Source organism: Phoca vitulina, unplaced genomic scaffold (genome assembly GCF_004348235.1).
Source record: "Phoca vitulina isolate PV1807 unplaced genomic scaffold, GSC_HSeal_1.0 scaffold12, whole genome shotgun sequence".
NCBI classification, from domain to species: Eukaryota; Metazoa; Chordata; class Mammalia; order Carnivora; family Phocidae; genus Phoca; species Phoca vitulina.
The window spans coordinates 22251176-22269992 of NW_022589715.1; the positions used below are offsets into that span (position 1 = coordinate 22251176).

At 48.9% G+C, this 18817-nt stretch overlaps 1 protein-coding gene across 1 annotated transcript in view; it reads left to right on the plus strand.

The window, feature by feature from the left end:
- TACR1 (tachykinin receptor 1) overlaps positions 1-15546 on the plus strand; it is a 149162-nt gene extending 133616 nt beyond the window's left edge. The window contains exons 3-5 of the mRNA XM_032410602.1: positions 8581-8731; positions 10681-10877; positions 12338-15546. Of these exons, the coding sequence (XP_032266493.1) occupies positions 8581-8731; positions 10681-10877; positions 12338-12629 (640 nt within the window). The 3' untranslated portion in view covers positions 12630-15546. The remainder of the gene's footprint in view (positions 1-8580; positions 8732-10680; positions 10878-12337) is intronic.
- The last annotated feature ends 3271 nt before the right edge of the window (positions 15547-18817 follow it).

The window sequence follows — 18817 nt, forward strand, 5'->3', positions numbered from 1 at the left end:
ATTTTAATAAAATTTATTTCAAGGTCATGGGATTATAGGAACTTCTAAAGTTTTTCTTTTTTTAAAGATTTTTTTAATTTTAGGTGGAGAGAGAGCCCATGCGCGTGCGCACATGAATGGGGGAGGGGGAGAGGGAGAGAGTCCTCAAGCTGACTCCCCACTGAGCACATGGCCCCACGCCAGGCTGCATCTCACAACCCATGAGATCATGACCTGAGCTGAAACCAAGAGTTTTCAGACACTTAACCAACGGAGCCACCCAGGCGCCCCCTAAAGCTTTTCTTTTAACCCTTGCCCATATTTTCAAATCCACAATGAATATATAGTGCTTGCAACAAGAAAACTATTGATTAAAAAATGAAAACGTAGGAAATGCTTGGGCCTCCAGGCTCTGTGCCTGTCGGACATGCATTCAAGTGGATGCTAGACACACTACTGTGGAGGATGCCCTCAGGGGGACTTGTTGCTGGTGTGGGGATGGAGCAGGTGAGAATTCTAATGTCCTTCCAAGCCTGAGATGCTCTCTTTCTATGAAACATTTCATTGGTACCACTTCTGCAAGGGTGATTAAAGAAGAATACCGTTGGGCTCTGCCTCCAAGGACCATAGCATCTAATGAAGCAGATAAAATATAAAAAGTTGCCTGGAGAAGAACACATCAAAATTCTGACTTGTATGGTTTGGAAGTGACTGACGAAGAAATGTGCTTTATTTCCTGTCTCGTTCACAGGCAGGAGCTGAGCGACTACCTCCAGGAGGCAGGACCATTCGGCGGTAGGAATTTTGTGAACCCAATCTTTCCGTGAATTCAGTGAATTCACTTGAGCATCTGCCTCGATTGGTCAAAGCACATCCTAAAAGAAGCTGACTTAGGGGCATTTGTGCCCCAAATTGATGGCTGGAGGCAGTCTTTTTTTTTTTAAAGGTTTTATTTATTTATTTGACAGAGAGAGACACAGTGAGAGAGGGAACACAAGCAGGGGGAGTGGGAGAGGGAGAAGCAGGCTTCCCGCTGAGCAGGGAGCCCGATGCGGGGCTCGATCCCAGGACCCTGGGATCATGACCTGAGCCGAAGGCAGACGCTTAATGACTGAGCCACCCAGGCACCCCGGCTGGATGCAATCTTGATAGAGGTTTGATCCTGGCCCCTCTTCTGAAGAACAGGGAGAAGGACATGTACTCACATGACTGTAACCCAGGGTAGACTGGGCACAAGCAGGGGAGGGTACTGGGGGCTCCTCTGCCTTGTCAAACAACACACAGATGGCTTCCTTTGGCCCCTGCCCTCCCCTCCCTTTCGTGACCCAACATTTTAAGAATGGAGTCTCCACCTACTACCCCCAGTTCCTCACTCCTCATCAGCCAGCCCACCTGCTCTAGCCTTCGCTGACCACCCCGAAAATATTGACTCTGCTCACCTCCTCTTTCCAAAACCACAAGGCAAGTTCCAGTCCTCATCCCACCCCCTACCCTCCCAACGCCCCTCCCCCAGACAGGCTCCACCAGCCCCTGGACTCGCCCTCCCTTCCCTCCGCTCCCTCCCCGTCCTTCTTCCCTCCTGCCTGAGCTCACTCCCACTCTCCTCTCTCCCCAGTATCCCCTCATCTTGTCAGGGTTTGGGGACACCCAAGGGCTCCAAATCTAATCTCCATCCAGGTGTTTTGTCCTAGCTCCAGCCAGATCCAGACATCCAACTGCCCGCCTGAAGGTCAGCATGTCCAAATGTCAACTTGCTGACCTCCCCCAGCAAGCCTGCTCCTCTTCCATGGTCCCCATACCAGCAACAGTTGGCCTCACTCTCCCCGGTTCACCCAGGCCAGAAATCCGGCTGAATTGCCCCATCGGCTGTCAAGCCCACCAGCCACAGCACCCCTCGGAGACTTCCCCGCCTCCCCATTCTGCCATGGCTCTAGCTCAGGCCATTGTCACCTCCAGCCTGGATCCCTGCCCAGCATCCTAAAGGCTGGTGCCTCTAGCCTGGCCGGCCTCCATCCAAGCCCTGCCTCCATCAGAGCACAAGCATCTGACCATGTCACTCCCTGTTTAAAACCATTTCATCAACTTCAGAATACATTATAAACTCTCCGGCCTGTCATAATGCCCTTCATGATTTGGCCTCGGTCTACCTTTCTGGCCAAGTCTCCTGATACGTCCTCACAGGGCCACATTCCATTCAGTCCGAAACACAGCACAGCACCCCACCGTGCCAAGATCCTCCGTCAGTGCCTTTGCCCTTGCTGTTCTCCCTCCCTGAAGTGCCCGCCTCCTGCTGATATATCAGGGCCTGGCCAAGCACGCCTCTTCCAGGAAGCTTCCGTGATTGGCTTGGTCGAGAGTCTCACTTCTGCATTCCCATTCCTCTCCACACACTTAGTAACAAAATGCTTACGGTAGTCAGAGTAATTTTTAAATTATTGATATATGTATCTATTTTTTATATTTCATATGTATTTATAAAGGCCTCTGACACCTTTCTCAGTGTCTCCACTCGGCTTGAAGAGGGAACCACTGTCTGTCACTTCCCATGTCACATTCCTTGGCATTTCTCTGTGTCCCCCGCAGACTGAGCTCCTGGTGACGAGACCTGACCCTTGGGCCCTTCACACAGGGCCAGGCATGTGGTAGGTGCAGAATAAACACTTGCAGAACTTATGAATTAGTAGACTGTCATTTCCATCTGCCTCCAAAAGGGCTGCCAGGGGCTTTGGGATTTGGTCTAATATCTAGAAGTGAAAGTGAACCAAGAAATGTATGGATTTTTCTTCCTTTTACTACAAAGAAACCACATTTAGCTGCAAAGAAGACAAGTTCTTGGAAGGAAGAAGCCAAGCAGGCATCCAGCACCACGCTCTAAGAAGCAAGAGCCCGAGGGCTGTTGGCGGACGGGCAGGAAGGGGAGCTACTCAGCTCGTGTCCAACGAGGGCTGGCCCCACAAGTCTGGGATGCAAAGAAGGCTCTGGGGACAGGTGTGCTCCCGGTCACCTCAAGCTTGCAGGACCATCCCAGGAGGCGGACTCAGCTTGTTGCCCGGGACCTAGGATGGAGCAGTGAAAGCTGCAGGCCCCAGGTTCTCAGTCTGAGGCACCGCATCGGTCCGCAGGTGCCAGCAGCAGGAGGCTCAGCTGCAACGACTCTCAGCCCCAGCTGCGAGGAGAACCACGTGGGAGCTTCTGAAACTCCAAGGCCCAGACAGCCCTGCAGGCCAGGCTTCAATCAGAAGCTGAGGGTGGGATCCACGCCCTGGAATTTTTCAGCACTCTCCAGGTGATTCCAATGTGCAGCCAAGATGGAGAGCCGTGTGCTTCAAACTTGAACTTGCAAATGAACCACCAGGGAGTCTTGTTAAAATACACATTCTGATTTGACCCATCCGGGGTGAGGCCTGGGAGCCCGTATCTCTCACAAGCCCCAGGTATCGCTGATGGAGCTGGCTTTATGGCCAGTGAGCGGCACGTCACAGGGGGTATTCAAGAAGTAAGTGGCTGATTACATGGTATGGAAAGTGTGGAGAGGGTTAATGCATTGGATAAGGGTTAGGATTACATCAGTGCTCATCAGCCTTTCTGTTACAGCTGAAGTCTCCCCCACCACCACCAAACAGCATCATCCACAGAAAGTCACACGTAAACCCAGCAAAGCAGAGTTGCTTGTTAGAGTGAAAGCAGGAACCCCAGAGCCCTGCCCTCTCAACCCCCTTCCTCCCCCACCTCAGGGCACCTAGAGCCTCCAAGAAGTGCATTAGAAGATGTGCTGGATACTATTTAATACACCCATGTATCTGATTTCAGATGCTGGGGATTATTTCAGAGACTGGAACTGTTGGTGCTTGAACAACGAGGTGACTCCAGATAGTGAGACATTAAGTAAACCTGGATTAGTGAGCATTAAGGCATTCAGGACAGGCGAATCTGCAGGATTTGGGAGGACACAGTCTGTACTCAGCAAGTTTATCCTATAAAATGTGCTGTTTCCACCAACAGAATTTAATGATCAGAGTCCGTGCACGTATCTCATCAAGTGGGAAGGCAGCCAAGCCATCGGCCTGTCACAGCCTCTTGCTGTCCCTCCTGGTCCCCTCTCTGACTCACTCTGATGCATCCCTGACCCCTCTTCTCTTCTCCCAAGGCAGATATTAATTCTGAGAGCTGATAAAACCCTGCCTGGCAGGAACCTAGGGAATATCAGAGTTGAGAGCCAAACAATCGCGTGGAGCCACACATAATAAGATTACACAGGTTCCATTGGCCAGCTCTCTAAAATAATGATGTTGGCAAAAAAAAAAAAACTACAAAACAGGATTATCTCCAATTAACTACAAGGATATGATAAAATTTCTCCAAGAAAGTGTCAAGATGGGAGGAATGTATTTATTTTCATATCTTCTACTGAGGGAGTTTCATTCATTTGACTGAGAGCCATTTAGAAGTTTTGATAACTCAGACATTGCTTAAATTGAGTATTTGCAATTTCTATGTAAAAGGGGTTTTCTAAGCAAGATTTAGGGGGATGCATTTAAACTTTGATCCCATCCAAGAACCAAACCTACAGGTTGGTTTGGGGTTTTTTATGATTTTGGAGAGGGAGGTTGTTGAGAGTTTCCTGGAGGGAGCAGAAGACTGTGCATCTGAAGACCTAAAGACCCCAGCTCCACTAGAATGTTCTTAATGGACTTTTTAAATTAAGTTTATTGCAATAAAATATATATAACATAAAATTTACCATTATACATTCCTGGTATTGTTGCAACCGTCACCATAATCCGTTTCCAGAACTTTTCCATTATCCCAGATTCTGTACCTATTATCTCATCCTCTCCTCTTAGCCCCTGGCAACCTCTATTCTACTTTCTATCTTTATGAATTTGCCTATTCTAGATATTTCATATAAGTGGAATCGTACAATATTTGTCCTCCTGTGTCTGGCTTATTCACTTAACATAATGTTTGCAAGGTTCATCCATTTTGTACCAGGTATCAGAACTTCATTCCTTTTTATGGCTGAATAATATTCCATCATTAAGTATATACCACATTTGGTTTACCCACTCAACTTTTGAGGGCCATTTGGGTTATCTCCACCTTTGAGCTATGGTGAATAGTGCTGCTGGGAACATTGGTGTGGAAGTATCTATTGAGTTCCTACCTCCAAATCTTCTGAGTATACATCTAGAAGTGGAATCGCGGAGTCATATTTCTGTTATTCTTCATTATCCCTGTTCTAGAATGGACAAGTTAATGCTCTACCTGATTATAATACTTTTTTTTTAAAGATTTTATTATTTTATTTATCTGACAGAGAGAGAGAGAGTGAGAGCAGGAACACAAGCAGGGGGAGTGGGAGAGGGAGAAGCAGGCTTCCCGCCTAGCAGAGAGCCCGATGCGGGGCTCGATCCCAGGATCCTGGGATCATGACCTGAGCCGAAGGCAGACGCTTACTGACTGAGCCACCCAGGTGCCCCTATAATACTTTTTAACTGAAATTAAGTCCATACTTTTTGTTGTTTACAAATAAATAAGAAAATAACTTTTCCTTCTTAAAAAAAAAAAAAAAAAAAGAGGTTGGGACCTCCTGGGTGGCTCAGTCAGTTAAGCGTCCGACTCTTGATCTCAGCTCAGGTCTTGATCTCAGGGTTGTGAGTTCAAGCCCCACATTGGGCTCCATGCTGGGCCTGGAGCCTACTTGGGGGGAAAAAAAAAAGTAAGGTTGATAAGTTATGTTTGGTGATTCAGCTTCGCATTTTCCTAATAGTCTAATTTGATCTGTGATTTTCCAAAGGGCACTTTGTTTTAAAGTGTAAGTTTTATTTTCTATTCAGGTATGGTGAGGCCAATAGATGAGGACATGATTGCCATTGAAAAGATAATTTATTACTCATAGTTCCCAGGACGAAGGGGCAGATGTGCCACGCAGGGCCACAGGCAGAGAGAGAGCATGGGGAAACTTCAGGAAAGACTTTATTATGTGTTCCAGGGAAGGAATGGGTGAGGCAGGGTAAACAGGCTTAGAATTGGCTAGTTTGAATCATTTCCGTGGGTTCCGCGCCCCTGACTGCCTGAGGTGGCCCTGGGGTGACTATGGCCGCCAGATAGCATCCCACAGTGTAAGAGCCCCTGAGAAAACAGGTGGGGGGTATGGGCCCTGGGTGGGTTAGTTTGTATATGAAAGTCACCCCAGCACGAGTTATCTCTAGGAATCAACTGGCACAAGGAGGGACAGTCCTTTCCAGGTCAGCAAGGCCCAGACCTCAAAGCACCAGATACAGAAACTAAAAAAATATGGTTAACACACACTTTAGTGAAGTCATAAATCTCAAACAATGGGGTTCCAACAGGCTTGCAGACCTTGGACCGGAAACAGTGCTTCTCAGGGCTAACCAAGTATCAGAATAACTTGGAGAATTTTCTCAACTGTGGTTTCCTGCTTCTACACTCAAGGCCAATTAAATGTCCATCTCTGAGCACTGATCATTTTAAAAGCTCCCCTGGTGATTCTCATGATTCCGGGCTTGAGAGCCATCAATTTAGGACAGTGTTTCTCAAAGTCTGAACCTGGACCAGCAGCAGCAGTATGGCCTAGGAATTTGTTATAAATGCAGATTCTCAGGGGGCGCTTGGGTGACTCAGTTGGTTAAGTGTCTGACTTTGGCTCAGGTCATGTTCTCAAGGTCCTGGGATCGAGCCCCGTGGCAGGGTCCCTGCTCAGCAGGAAGTCCGCTTGTCCCTCTGCCCCTCCCCCCTGCTCATGCGCGCGCTCTCTCGCTCTCTCTCTCCCTCTCTCAAATAAAATAAATAAAATCTTTTAAAAATAATAAATAAAAAATAAAATAAATGCAGATTCTTAGGTGTACCCCAGACCTGCTAAGTGGGAACGTCTAGGCGTGGTCCAGCCCTTTGTGTTCAAACAAGCCCCCCAGGTGATTCTGAAGCTGGCTCAAGTTTGGGAACCACTGGTCTAGGGTGAGGAGCACAAGTGAGGACTGCACGGTCCTCCCACCATGTCCTTGACCCCTAGCCTGATGAGACCGGAGCAGCCTGTCTGCACAAAATGGATGCGCTCAGCACCCTGCTTTGCTGATCTGTGGTGTACTACTTAAGAGCTCTTCAAGTGTCCTCAAGTTGCAAATTTTAATATTCAGAGGAAGCTGAATAAGTAGTAAAACTGTGGGGCAAAAAAGTGATTGAAAACATAGTACCGATAAAGGAGAGAAATGAAATAAAGAAGTGGGTTTTCCTTATTGGGGAAAAAAAAATCATTTCAGAGAATAAGCATAAACAGAGTGGAAGAAAATATCATTGGGTGACTTTTCTCCAGTGACAAGAAGCTGGTTCTGGGGTCACAGTCCTGCATTCTTATCCCAGCTCCTCTTTTTAGCAGCTGTGAATTTGGGAAAGTTAATTAATTTCTAACCTTCAGTTTCCTCATCTGTAAAATGGGATTATGATGGTAGCTACCTAATCATTTGTTTTCAGGATCAAATAAGAATAATATAGTTGAGTAGTTGAGTGCTTGGCTTTGTGCTCTTCACTAATTAAAATCTAACTACCCTTTCTGCTATGAATACCATACATTATTATTAGCACAGTGATCTAGAGTGAACTCCCCAAAATATTAGCTGTTCCCACTACGATTATTACTATTAGGAGACTGAGCCTCTCCATTAAGCTCACATCAGGTGAAAGGGGCTACAACTAGCCAGACAAGTCAAGGACCCCCTGAGAAAAATATCCTTTCTCAAAATTCAAAAAAATTATTTGAGTGTCTTACTTAGAAAGATCCTTGCCTTAAACAGAATAGGATAAGGTATACTGTTGTAACAAACCTCAAAATCTCAGTGGTTTAACATGGCAAAGGTTTCTTTCCTGCCCATGTTCCAGTCAAACTCAAGTCAGTTGGTATCTCGCCCGCGAGTTGTAACTCAGAGACCCGGGAAGCTTCCATCTGGAGATACATTTTTAAGGGCCAGGCTTAGAAGTGGCTTATACTTTGTGCTTTCACCCCCTGATCCTAGTTCTAAGATAAATGTAATCTCTCTCCTCCAAGCTAATTATTCTTATACCTGTGAATCCACCTGTCATGCAGAATGGATGAGAGCTCACCAACCCTTTAGTAGCTCATCTGAATGTACAAATTGGCCCACACTCCTGCACCAAAACTGAGCCTAAATGTAATCCGACTGGTATAAACCGAGTGGTACAAGCACCTCCTGCATTCTAGAGACTACACTTCTATTAATGCAGCCTCAGGTTGCGTTTTTTTGGAGGGAGAGTGTAAGGAATATTGAACTTACTATCAACTAAAATTGTCATAGGTATACAACGGATTCAGTTCCCTTTCACCAGTGTTTATTCTTCTCTTCAATCTCAACAGGAATCTCTATCATGGAAAGAGTCCGCAAGAAAAACATAGTTGAAGAGATTTGTTTTCTCTAGTTTATCCATTTATGTATCACCCAACCATTCAATGCAGGCGGCAAGCCTCCCTGGGTGTGCCTTGTCATCCAAATGCTGAGAAAGGTGGTTGTCGAGCTCTGACCACCCTGTTATTTCTTAGACGGACGCCTCCCATGCTCCTCGTTGCAGGTACCACATCTGCGTGACTGTGCTGATCTACTTCCTCCCCTTGCTGGTGATCGGCTATGCGTACACCGTGGTGGGAATCACTCTGTGGGCCAGCGAGATCCCTGGGGACTCCTCGGACCGTTACCACGAGCAGGTCTCTGCCAAGCGCAAGGTAATCGAAGAGCAAGCAGCACCTGACCCACCCTGGCACAGGCGATAGGCCGGCCGGCACCTGAGCCCCAGAGCCTCCCCCGGCCCAGAGGCCGCAAGCGCAGGACATCCCTGGGTCTGTGGAACGGTGGAGGGGAGGGCGGGGAAGTGGGGCGGGGGAGGGACGAGACCTTTCTTCGTCGTGTTTGTAACCTGGGCCCACCCGTACAGGCAGGAGCCGCTTCCTTCTTGCCTTAAGAGTAATTGGCAACCTGTCAAGCTATTAACACGCACACACACTTAACTACAAAGGCAGTGAAGAGCTATTGAGTCCTCTTTTATTATTAGAGTTTGGCAAAATAATGCATTCACTTGATTCAAACATCAAAAAGTATCAAAAGGAACAAAATTAGTGATGGAGAACAGACCAGGGGTTGCCACGGGTTACACTGGGGGGAGAGTCTGCCTAGAAAAGCCTATAAAATGAGTGAGTTTCTTTGTGGTGATGACGGATCAGGTCTGTATCCTGATTGTGGTGGGGTTTTCACCATCTATCCATGTGACACAATGTCATAGAACTATACACCAAAAAAGAATGAGTGCGTGCAAAAACTGGCAAAATGCAAATACAGTCTGAAGTTGAGTTAATAGTGCTGTGCTAATGTTTATTTCCTCATTAATCATGTGATAGGGTTGTGTAAGATGAGATCGCTGGAGGTACCTGGGAACTCTCCGTACTACTGGTGCAAGTTCTTGGGAGTCTTAAATTATTTCACAATTAAAAGTCCAAAGATATATTGGGCGCCTGGGTGGCTCAGTCGGTTAAGCGACTGCCTTCGGCTTAGGTCATGGTCCCAGGGTCCTGGGATCGAGCCCTGCATCGGGCTCCCTGCTCCGCGGGAAGCCTGCTTCTCCCTCTCCCACTCCCCCTGCTTGTGTTCCCTCTCTCGCTATGTCTCTCTCTGTCAAATAAAAAAAATAAAAAATTTAAAAAATTTAAAAATAAAAAATAAATATAAATATAAATTTTAAAAAAGTCCAAAGATATATGGAGTCTTACCATGAAAGGGCTCCCTCCTTTCTAGGTCTTCTGTCTACCCAGTTCCCAAATGTGCACGTGTGGCACCACTGTTATTTGTTATTAATCTGTCCAGATATTACAATGTATTTATAAGCCAAATATATATTGTTTTCTTTTTTACACAATAAATACATACTTCTTCCCCTCCCTTTTTTCGCTTAACAGTATCCACAAGATATATCGAAAACCGATACATCAAGAGCTTTCTAATTTTTTCTCTTTGGGTACCTCTTTACATAGTATCTCATTAGTGGATGCTAGTTAGTTTTTCTCTGAAGATTTCATGGGGATAAAAAGGAACATGTTACATCACTCACTGTTCATAAGAACCCTTGAAATCCCCTTTAGCCATCTGGTGCTCCCCAGCTGCCGCTCTCCAGACCCCTCCCTTCCCCTTCCTTGCCCAGGTACTGCCCTGGCCCTTGGTTGCCCCACACACACCCCCACTGCTTCCTCCCCCTTCCTGGATCTCTACCCCCTGAACACCCATTCCCCTGAGTCTACCCACCCTCGGCTTCTCCACTCACTGCCCAGAAGGATAGAACACAGAGGTTCTCAAACATGAGTGTGTCTCAGAATCATCCGAAGGCCTTGTCAGACACAGAATTCTGGGTTTCACCCCCAGGGTTTCTGATTCTGTGAGTGTGGGATGGGGTCCCAGAATCCACATTTCTGACAAGTTCCCAAATGATGTCACGACCGGAGCCACACTCTGAGAACTACCGACATAATCAAAGTCCCTTGGTACCGCACATAAATTGTCCTTCCTCCTCCTCGAAAGGGGTTATTATCAATACTTCCCAGCCTGTACTGCACTGCGTGCGGCGAGGGGGTGGGAGAAGAGAGAACCATGAGAAAAGGTGGTCTCACCTGTCTCACCCTCTTGCCAGGTGGTCAAGATGATGATCGTCGTGGTGTGTACCTTTGCCATCTGCTGGCTGCCCTTCCACATCTTCTTCCTCCTGCCCTACATCAACCCTGATCTCTACCTGGAGAAGTTCATTCAGCAGGTCTACCTGGCCATCATGTGGCTGGCCATGAGCTCCACCATGTACAACCCCATCATCTACTGCTGCCTCAACGACAGGTGAGGACCCCATCCCCCACACTCACTCCGGGGACAACAAGATCATTTGTGTCCATAGCGGCCAAGCATCCAGCCTGAATGAGCAGAACCTCTGTGAGACAAGAGGGAGTGGTAGGGACTGCAGCAAAAAACGACCACGCCACTCAATCCCTACTAATTATTGCCATGCAGGATTACGAACCCAAAGTGGGCTTTTTTTTTTCTTTTCCAAGAAGAACCAGAAATCTGCATTTTTGTGTGAGGTCTTCTAACTTTTGAATGCTGGCAACTAAGGTAGTGGGGGTGGGGGTGCACATTAAAAAAACCTCTGCCATTGATGCATATAAAGAGGTCTGCAAGCTGGATCCAGTTCACGGCCTGGGAGTTTGGTCACTCTGCCCTACGGATCCACGCACAGGGGGCTGTGCGTGCAGAAAGGGAGAGAGAGAGAGGGAGTGAGAGAGAGTCACGCACACACAGGGACACTGATGGCACCAGAATACCATTCTCCACGGGGCGTCTTTCCCCTCACTGGTCTCTCACTTTCCTCTTCCCATCCGCCCCATCATACAATCCGGCAGCTTTCCCCAGTTTTTTCCAGCAGCTCCAGCAGGACAGGGTAAGCAAAAGGCCCTGATTCGGCCCTGACTTGGCCACACCGGTCAGGAGAGCTGTCCTAGTAGAATAAGCCAACCTTGGACAAGTAAGAGAAGGGGGAGCCCATCAGGGACAGCGGTCAGCAATAGGGAATTCAGGTCCATGCGCAGAGTCCCCAAGAGGCAGCTCAGTCCCTCAGCTGGGAAAGGAAGCAGGGCCAGGGGGAGGAATAAAATGCTTGTCACAGTCTTTCTAGCTTTCGGTCATCAGCCTATAAAGTGCCTTCTGTGAATGAGACACTCAGGTGCTGTGAATTTGGTGGCAGCCATTCTCTTGAACGTATCCAGATGCTCTCTGTTAGGTTAACTCACGGATTCATCTTGGGTTAAATATCCCAGTACGTCTTTAAGTAAAGGCTGATTCTCCCAGTTTATCAAACCGGGGACCTGAGGCACATGGAAGGGACGTGACTGAAGTGAACCTCAGTCAGCGGGCTCCTTGAGAGACAGGAGTCCTGACATGTGGGTTTCCTGCCCAGTGACGAGCACAGTACCGAGCACACAGCAAACCCTTGGCGGACGCTTTTGTTAGTGTTGAATCGATCCAGCGTGGGCTGAGGTGTGGGCGGAGGCAGCAGAGTTCAGGGGTCGCCCTCAGTCAGCACAGGCATTTCACGCGAGCCTGGGGTCTAGTCCTGGACTGTGCCTTCATGACTGACCTTCAAATCGTTTTCGCCTTAATGTCTCCAGCTGTCAGTATAAAAACCAATAAGAGAGAGTCACGCTCGGGTATGTCCACGTGTGCAAGAGCTGAGACAGTGGTGGGAATGCCCTCTGGGAGCAGGCTGTCCCCGAGGGTCACCTCTCCATCTGCTCTCTCGCCAGGTTCCGTCTGGGCTTCAAGCATGCCTTCCGGTGCTGCCCCTTTATCAGTGCCGGCGACTACGAGGGGCTCGAAATGAAATCCACCCGTTACCTCCAAACCCAGGGCAGCGTGTATAAGGTCAGCCGCCTGGAGACCACCGTCTCCACAGTGGTGGGGGCCCACGAGGAGGAGCTAGAGGATGGTCCCAAGACCATACCCTCGGCCCTGGACCTGACCTCCAATGGCTCCTCTCGCAGCAACTCCAAGACCGTGACAGAGAGCTTCAGCTTCTACTCCAACATGCTCTCCTAGACCACAGGTCCTCAGCGGGGGCGGCCACCACCATCTGTGTCTTGCTTCACTCCATGCATGGATAATGCCTTGATCTAGAAACCATCAGAAACACCCTCACATTGGGGCTTGTGAGAAAAAAAAAAAACCCTGGATTCTTCTGTGACTTTGTCATCCCCCATGCTGTGTGACCCAAGGCAAATCATTGAACTTCTCTGAGCTTGTAAAATGGCAAGGTTGGACTTGATTTTCCCTGCCATCCATGCCATAATTCTAAAATTAACTTTGGTTGTATGTGGGGGCTCATTCCAGGAGGAATCCTGTGGCACCTGGATTTGCCTGGCGCCCCTGCCTTACTTCAGTGAAGCTGTCCTCAGTCAGGTGCAGATTACCCTCCTTTAGCCAGTCTTTACATCAACCTCACATCAACCTTCACTCGACAGGGTGAACAAAAGAAGGAACTACTTAAAATCTGAAGGAAAGATTTAACTCCGTCTTCTAAGCATCTGTGAAAAGGAGGCATGGATGCCTTCCTTTAGGCACCTCAATATTTCAGTGCATTGAAACATCTTGAGATTGAGAACCTCATGTTCATCTGCATTCTGTCCCTAGGGACGGTCCTGAGCGACCAGTGTGGCAGAACATGTCCGCTGATGCAAGCTAATGTCAGCTACACACCAAGAACCGGGAGGCCTGTGCCATACTTAATCTATCTGAGCTTCTTTCCTTATTTGTAAAACCATGGATGAGATAACCTAAGTATCCCTTTTAACATTCAATGGTTCAAGAATTGTATGAGTTTTTTGTTTGTTTCACCAAAAATTGGTGGTCTCAAAAGGACTAGGAATAGCAAGGCCAGTGACTTAATATCCAGTTCCTGGAGAGTAGCAACTCCTAAAATGTGTCAATATCCATATCAAACATTCTCTGGTTTATCCTAAAACCATGAGTACTTTCCTTCTTCTAGAACATTTTGGTCTTTGACAGAGCAGAGGACTTCATGTCAAAGCCTGCCTCTCTCCAATCAGATGTTAACAGGCCAAGTCCCACAGCTGGAGATGCCATCAGGGAGGAGAAACACCTGGACTCCCTGCCCTGGCCTTGTGAGGTATCTTAGGGCAGGGACACTAATGCAGTCTTAGCTTTCTACCAGCATAAGGTATGTGCTCAGATACCCAGTGAACGAGGAGGCTGCCCCCTGCAGCCCCACTTGTGGGAAGAGGCCACCTTGTATCTTCCCTTCTGATTCTCTGAATCTTCCCTTCCTGCCCCCATGGCTTTACTGGCCAGCTGTCTATAAGGGCTGGGATGTCCCACCCACCCCACAGGACAGCCAGTCTACCAAGAGCCATGAATTTAATCCTGCCTGTCCCACTAGAGCTTTGAGGTGTCCAGCAGGTGAGCACGCAGTTTCTTTCTGTCTCCCAGATTTGTGTTTTGTCCAGATGTGGCTGAAAGCAGAAGTCTCAAGTACCACCCACGAATGTCCTCTTTGTGGTTTGAAGAATGGATGCACCTGTGCTGCATTCGCGGTGTTGAGGGAGACCAATGCTGCTCACGGGCTTTACAGCCTTTACCAGCCATGCAGGCTAGAACCCTACCAGGGTATTGGCAGGCCTGGGGAAGTTGTAAAACAACAGTATAAGCCAGAACAACCCAAGAGCCATATTCTGCAAAGCAGCATGGGAAGGATTAAATAAACTAAATAAAACCAGCTCAGTGCAGATACATGAATGAAAGACATAATTTAAGGGCAAAAAAAAAAAAAAAAAAATCAATGCCCAAAGCATTAGTCATACTTCCAATAAAGAATTGTGCCGTGTGTGGATCATTTACTCCAGAGGGGTATGTAAGGAACCAGCATGATTATGAGACATACCTACGAAGAAAGTGTCAAAGAATTGGAAACATCCTCTCTATTGAAGAGGCGAGGGTTGAATTCAACAAGGATTTGTGGAGTACCTGCTCTGCGCTTAGCCCTGAGCTGGGGACACAAGACTCCTCCTACTCTTGAGGAAACTACCAGACTGGCTGTGGCTAAATCACCTGTCCTAGTGGGTCCAGACTGCCCATCAGGCATGGAGGCAGCTGAGCAGCACATTCTCCCCAGGATTCTAAAGACCCACACTCAATGTGGGTAATCAGGCCAAAGTCTGGGGCCTTCAGAGAGCCTTTTGCGATGAGTTCACTGAGGTTGTTGCCAAGGGAGACACCAGTCAGTCCAGGGTAACTGAAGGGATGCACTTGGACAGTATCACCACTGCACATAATAAGGGAGACTATTGGATGGTCATGGCTGGTTCAAATATGGCAGAACATCCCTGCTGAGGGCCCAGCAAAGCTTCCTCTGACCCACTGTCCAGCGCCCATTGAACTTATAAAAATGTCGTCAGCTCCCACGTGTGAGAAACACCATGATTTGCACCGTGCATGGGTCTCATTCTTATGGCAATGTGTCACCCTGTGTTTATCTCCTGAGCACTTTTCCTTGGTATACTGTCTGGTAGTAATAGAATATAAGACATCATGGGGCCATCTTTGTTATGTTACTTCCAAAATGTGGGATCCAACTGCTGTCAATGTATTATTTGTATTGTGCTAATCTCTCCTCTTCATTCTGTCACAGAGAAGAGCTGATACATATCATGGACTCACAGTCAGACCATAGTAATTGAGGGGTGGGTGGGAGACCTTTCTGGGAGGGACTGAAGAGCAGGAATCCTTGTCTTCCTCACCCCCACCAGAATTCAAAGACACACTGGAATGTCCTTTCTCTTGGAAGGACTAAGAGGACTCCTGGGAAAAGGGGACTCAGGAGCTGACCTCATTGACCTGGTTTTCAAGAAGAGTCCTATAAGTGGAAGGGTTCATTCCTGAGGTTTCTGTTATCCAACCCAGGATCCTGGAAAGAACTTCCATTCATAAATAAAGTATGTGTTTGACTCTCTCATGATTCTGTCTCATCTCCAGGGAGCCTCAGGACCCTACAGGATGCTGAATGGGGTGGTATCATGAACCCTACTAACTTGCATAGCCAGAAGGATGGAACCCAACACCAAACAAACTTAACTCTGTGACAAAATGGGTTGGCGAGTGGTGGGAGCTATTTGCAGGTGGGGATCTGGGGAGGGAAGGTGGGATTGTGTGAAGTGACCAACAATGTCACCTGTGAGCAGAGCTATATCCATGCAGGTCCTCCCAGGACAGACACCAAGACAGAGTTAGAAGTGCAAGAGATTTATTGGGGGGACACCTGGGAAAGATGGGGGAGAGGATGCAGGAGGAGGCACAGATCTGACCCCTATGATGAAACGGGGTGGGGAGGATGGGCAGGAAGAGCCTCAGACTTTGGTGCAGCTCTGAAAACTCTCAGCTGGCCCAACAACATCAAAGTTTGCTCATAGGGAAGCCCCACGGTGGCAGAAATGGCCAGGCCTGGCACCCTTGCCCCGGGTGGTCCCTGGCTGAGAACTCTCTGGGGAGAGAGTGGGCTGCAGCTGAGCCCTGCCGTGAATCCCGAGGCACTGCAGCTGGGGGCTATCAGCTGAACCCCCCTCAGTTCTCTTTTTGAAGGGACATGAGAGCTGGGACCCCCATGACTGCCACCAGAGCTTGGGGCCAGCCCCCTGCGTTTAAAAACACATGTCAGGAAACCACTGGCCGAATTTGAAACCTTAATGGTAATGTCTGTGAACCTTGGCAACCTGCCTGCTACTTCCGGGGCCACCCTGTACCACCTCACCTGCCAGGCACCTCCCCCAAAAGAGCAGTGGGCAGCCGTCAGCGGACATGAAATGACAAAGGTCGTAAAGGCATTTGAAAGAGGGAGTTTTGAGGAGAATATGGACAGCTACCCAACATCCTGAGTATCAGACACAAATAATAAAAATGTTTCCATGCAAACTAAAGCATCTTAAACTGTTATTCTTGTATAAGCTTCAAGGGATCCACAGACCACTGCAAGATTTCCACAAGTCACATGTAAGACATTGCATACGCGTGTGCGTGTGTCCGTGTGTGTGTAATAAGAGGTGCAAAACCGGAATCTCCCCAAAGAAATCATCCACCCTCTGTTCTCCTGAGAAGGAGAGAAATGAAATTGTTTGTAGGACAGGGCCGAGCTGCCTTGAGACCTTCAGATGCGGTGGCCGGTATAGGCGGCCTTGGAGAACCCAGAGCGGCTGCCGGGGAATTGGAAACCGCTTTGGAACAAGAGCATGATTCACCCCAGACACGTGGATGAGTTAAAGCTGTAGAACATCGTTAAAGATGTTTGTGGCAGTAAAAACACCAAATTCGTGATTACGGGGTGTGCTCACTCTTCTCCATGAAACGATGAGTATTTGTTAGCTGAGGAAGGACTAACCTGAGTTGTGGGCAAACAAGTCATGCCGGCTCCGGAGTACGGATTGTCCTGTGGAAAGGCAAAGACGTTTCATTTAGTCCCGTGTGGGCACGTGCGGCCTACAGACCCACTGCGGACGCTTCGCCTCTGGAGCTGCAGCTGCCCTTGGTAACCCGCCCTGCATCCCTCCCGCAGGGTGTGCACGTCCATGAGTGCATGTGAGAGTCCATGAGTGGACGGATCTCCGCAGCTCTGGAACCTGAGGGGGGCTTTCAGTCAGGACCCCAAGCGGAGGGGGGCGAGGTGGGGGACACACCAAGCATGTTCCTCCCATCCATCTTCAAAGGTGAGGGGAGCATCTGGCTGTAGAAACTGCTTTCCTGACCCCCCCAGGCAGTGTTCTGAGACACCCCCATTTCTCTGTGCTCAGTTGAGGAAAACGGGGAGGAAGGGGCCCGAGGCCGTGGCAGGGCCTGTCTCACAAGCACCGAATCCTACATAAAACGGTAGCGACCTTTGCTCCCGGCCTCCCTCTCGAGCAGCTGCTCAGCCAGCAAGGAGAAGAGGCTGCTGAGTAGAAGCAAGTGACTCCCGGGTATCGGCACTGACATGACTGCGTGCGCGGCTGCCCCCACTCTGTCTCTCTCCCATGACACGTTGGCCACATACGTCCCCCCCCACCCCCACCCCCCAGCTACAGAGATTTTCATGCAGATTCAAACCCGGGTCCCCTGCATTGCATGCACACGTGCCCTTTCTCTCTTTCTGCCGCTTTTTATTTCCAGTTTCCTTTTGTTCTCCCCTCTTTAGTCCATCCCTGGAAGCCCTCTCCTCCTGACACGCTCCCTGCTGAAACCTCCAGGTTGTAATGCCACAATCCCGGTGCCCTCATCGATAAAGAGAGGATTTGGAGCGATAGCGAGAACGCCCATCCCTAACGGTCCCCTTTCCCATCCCATCTCCCCAAATCCCCCCCTTGTCTGCCCCATGTACCCGCCCACCCACACTTGCCCTTCACCCGCTAACCCCACCTCCCACTCACCCACTTTCCCGGATTGAGCTGCTTTCAGGACAGGACTCCCGAGTTAGTCCCTACACTTAAAAGCAGGAACTTCCCTCGCAGACCCGGCCTCCGGGCTGGGAGAGGAGAGCAGCAGACTCGATGGCAGCGCCGTCGGCTCCGAGCCATGCCAGCGTACAGGCTTGGAGAACAACATTAATGCTCGAAGAGACCACCGGCCAGAGCGGAGGGAGAAGGCGAAGGCAGTGCATGTTCTCCAGGGCTTCGGTTGCTGCTCGTTGACCCCTGCCCATTGCGCTCTTGTTCCCTAACCACCACTGGGAACAGTACTTGTTCCGGCAGAAGAGTCCCACGGGCCATAACTTATTGCTCCAAGACGGCAGCCACCTGCACTGGTCCAGATGGTCACAAAGAGATGCTGTGACAGCTGATGATGAACATGGCTCTGTTTTGACCTCAGAAATCTGGGGACAACCCAAACACTTTCTCACAAAGGGAAGCGGGTCTTTTCAGCTTACTTTATACCTCTGAAGATTTGGCAGCCGATAATTCAACTTCGTCCGCTAAACATTTGCCTGACAACCAGGATGTTGCAGGTGCCCCGCTGGGGATTTGGAAATAGAAATTTCCATAGCACTTGGTCCCTGCTCTCCAGTCCAGAGGGGTAGACAGATGTTCACCATAGCCCAGTGGGAGGAATGTCAAAGCAAGGATGCACACTCGATGCCACACCTCCCCAGATGTCACTAAAAGATCACGAAGCCTTCAGGCCAGTGTTCTTGTCAGTGGCAATAGGCAGACAACCACTCACAGCAAACATTTGCCCGTTGCGATGGCTCACTT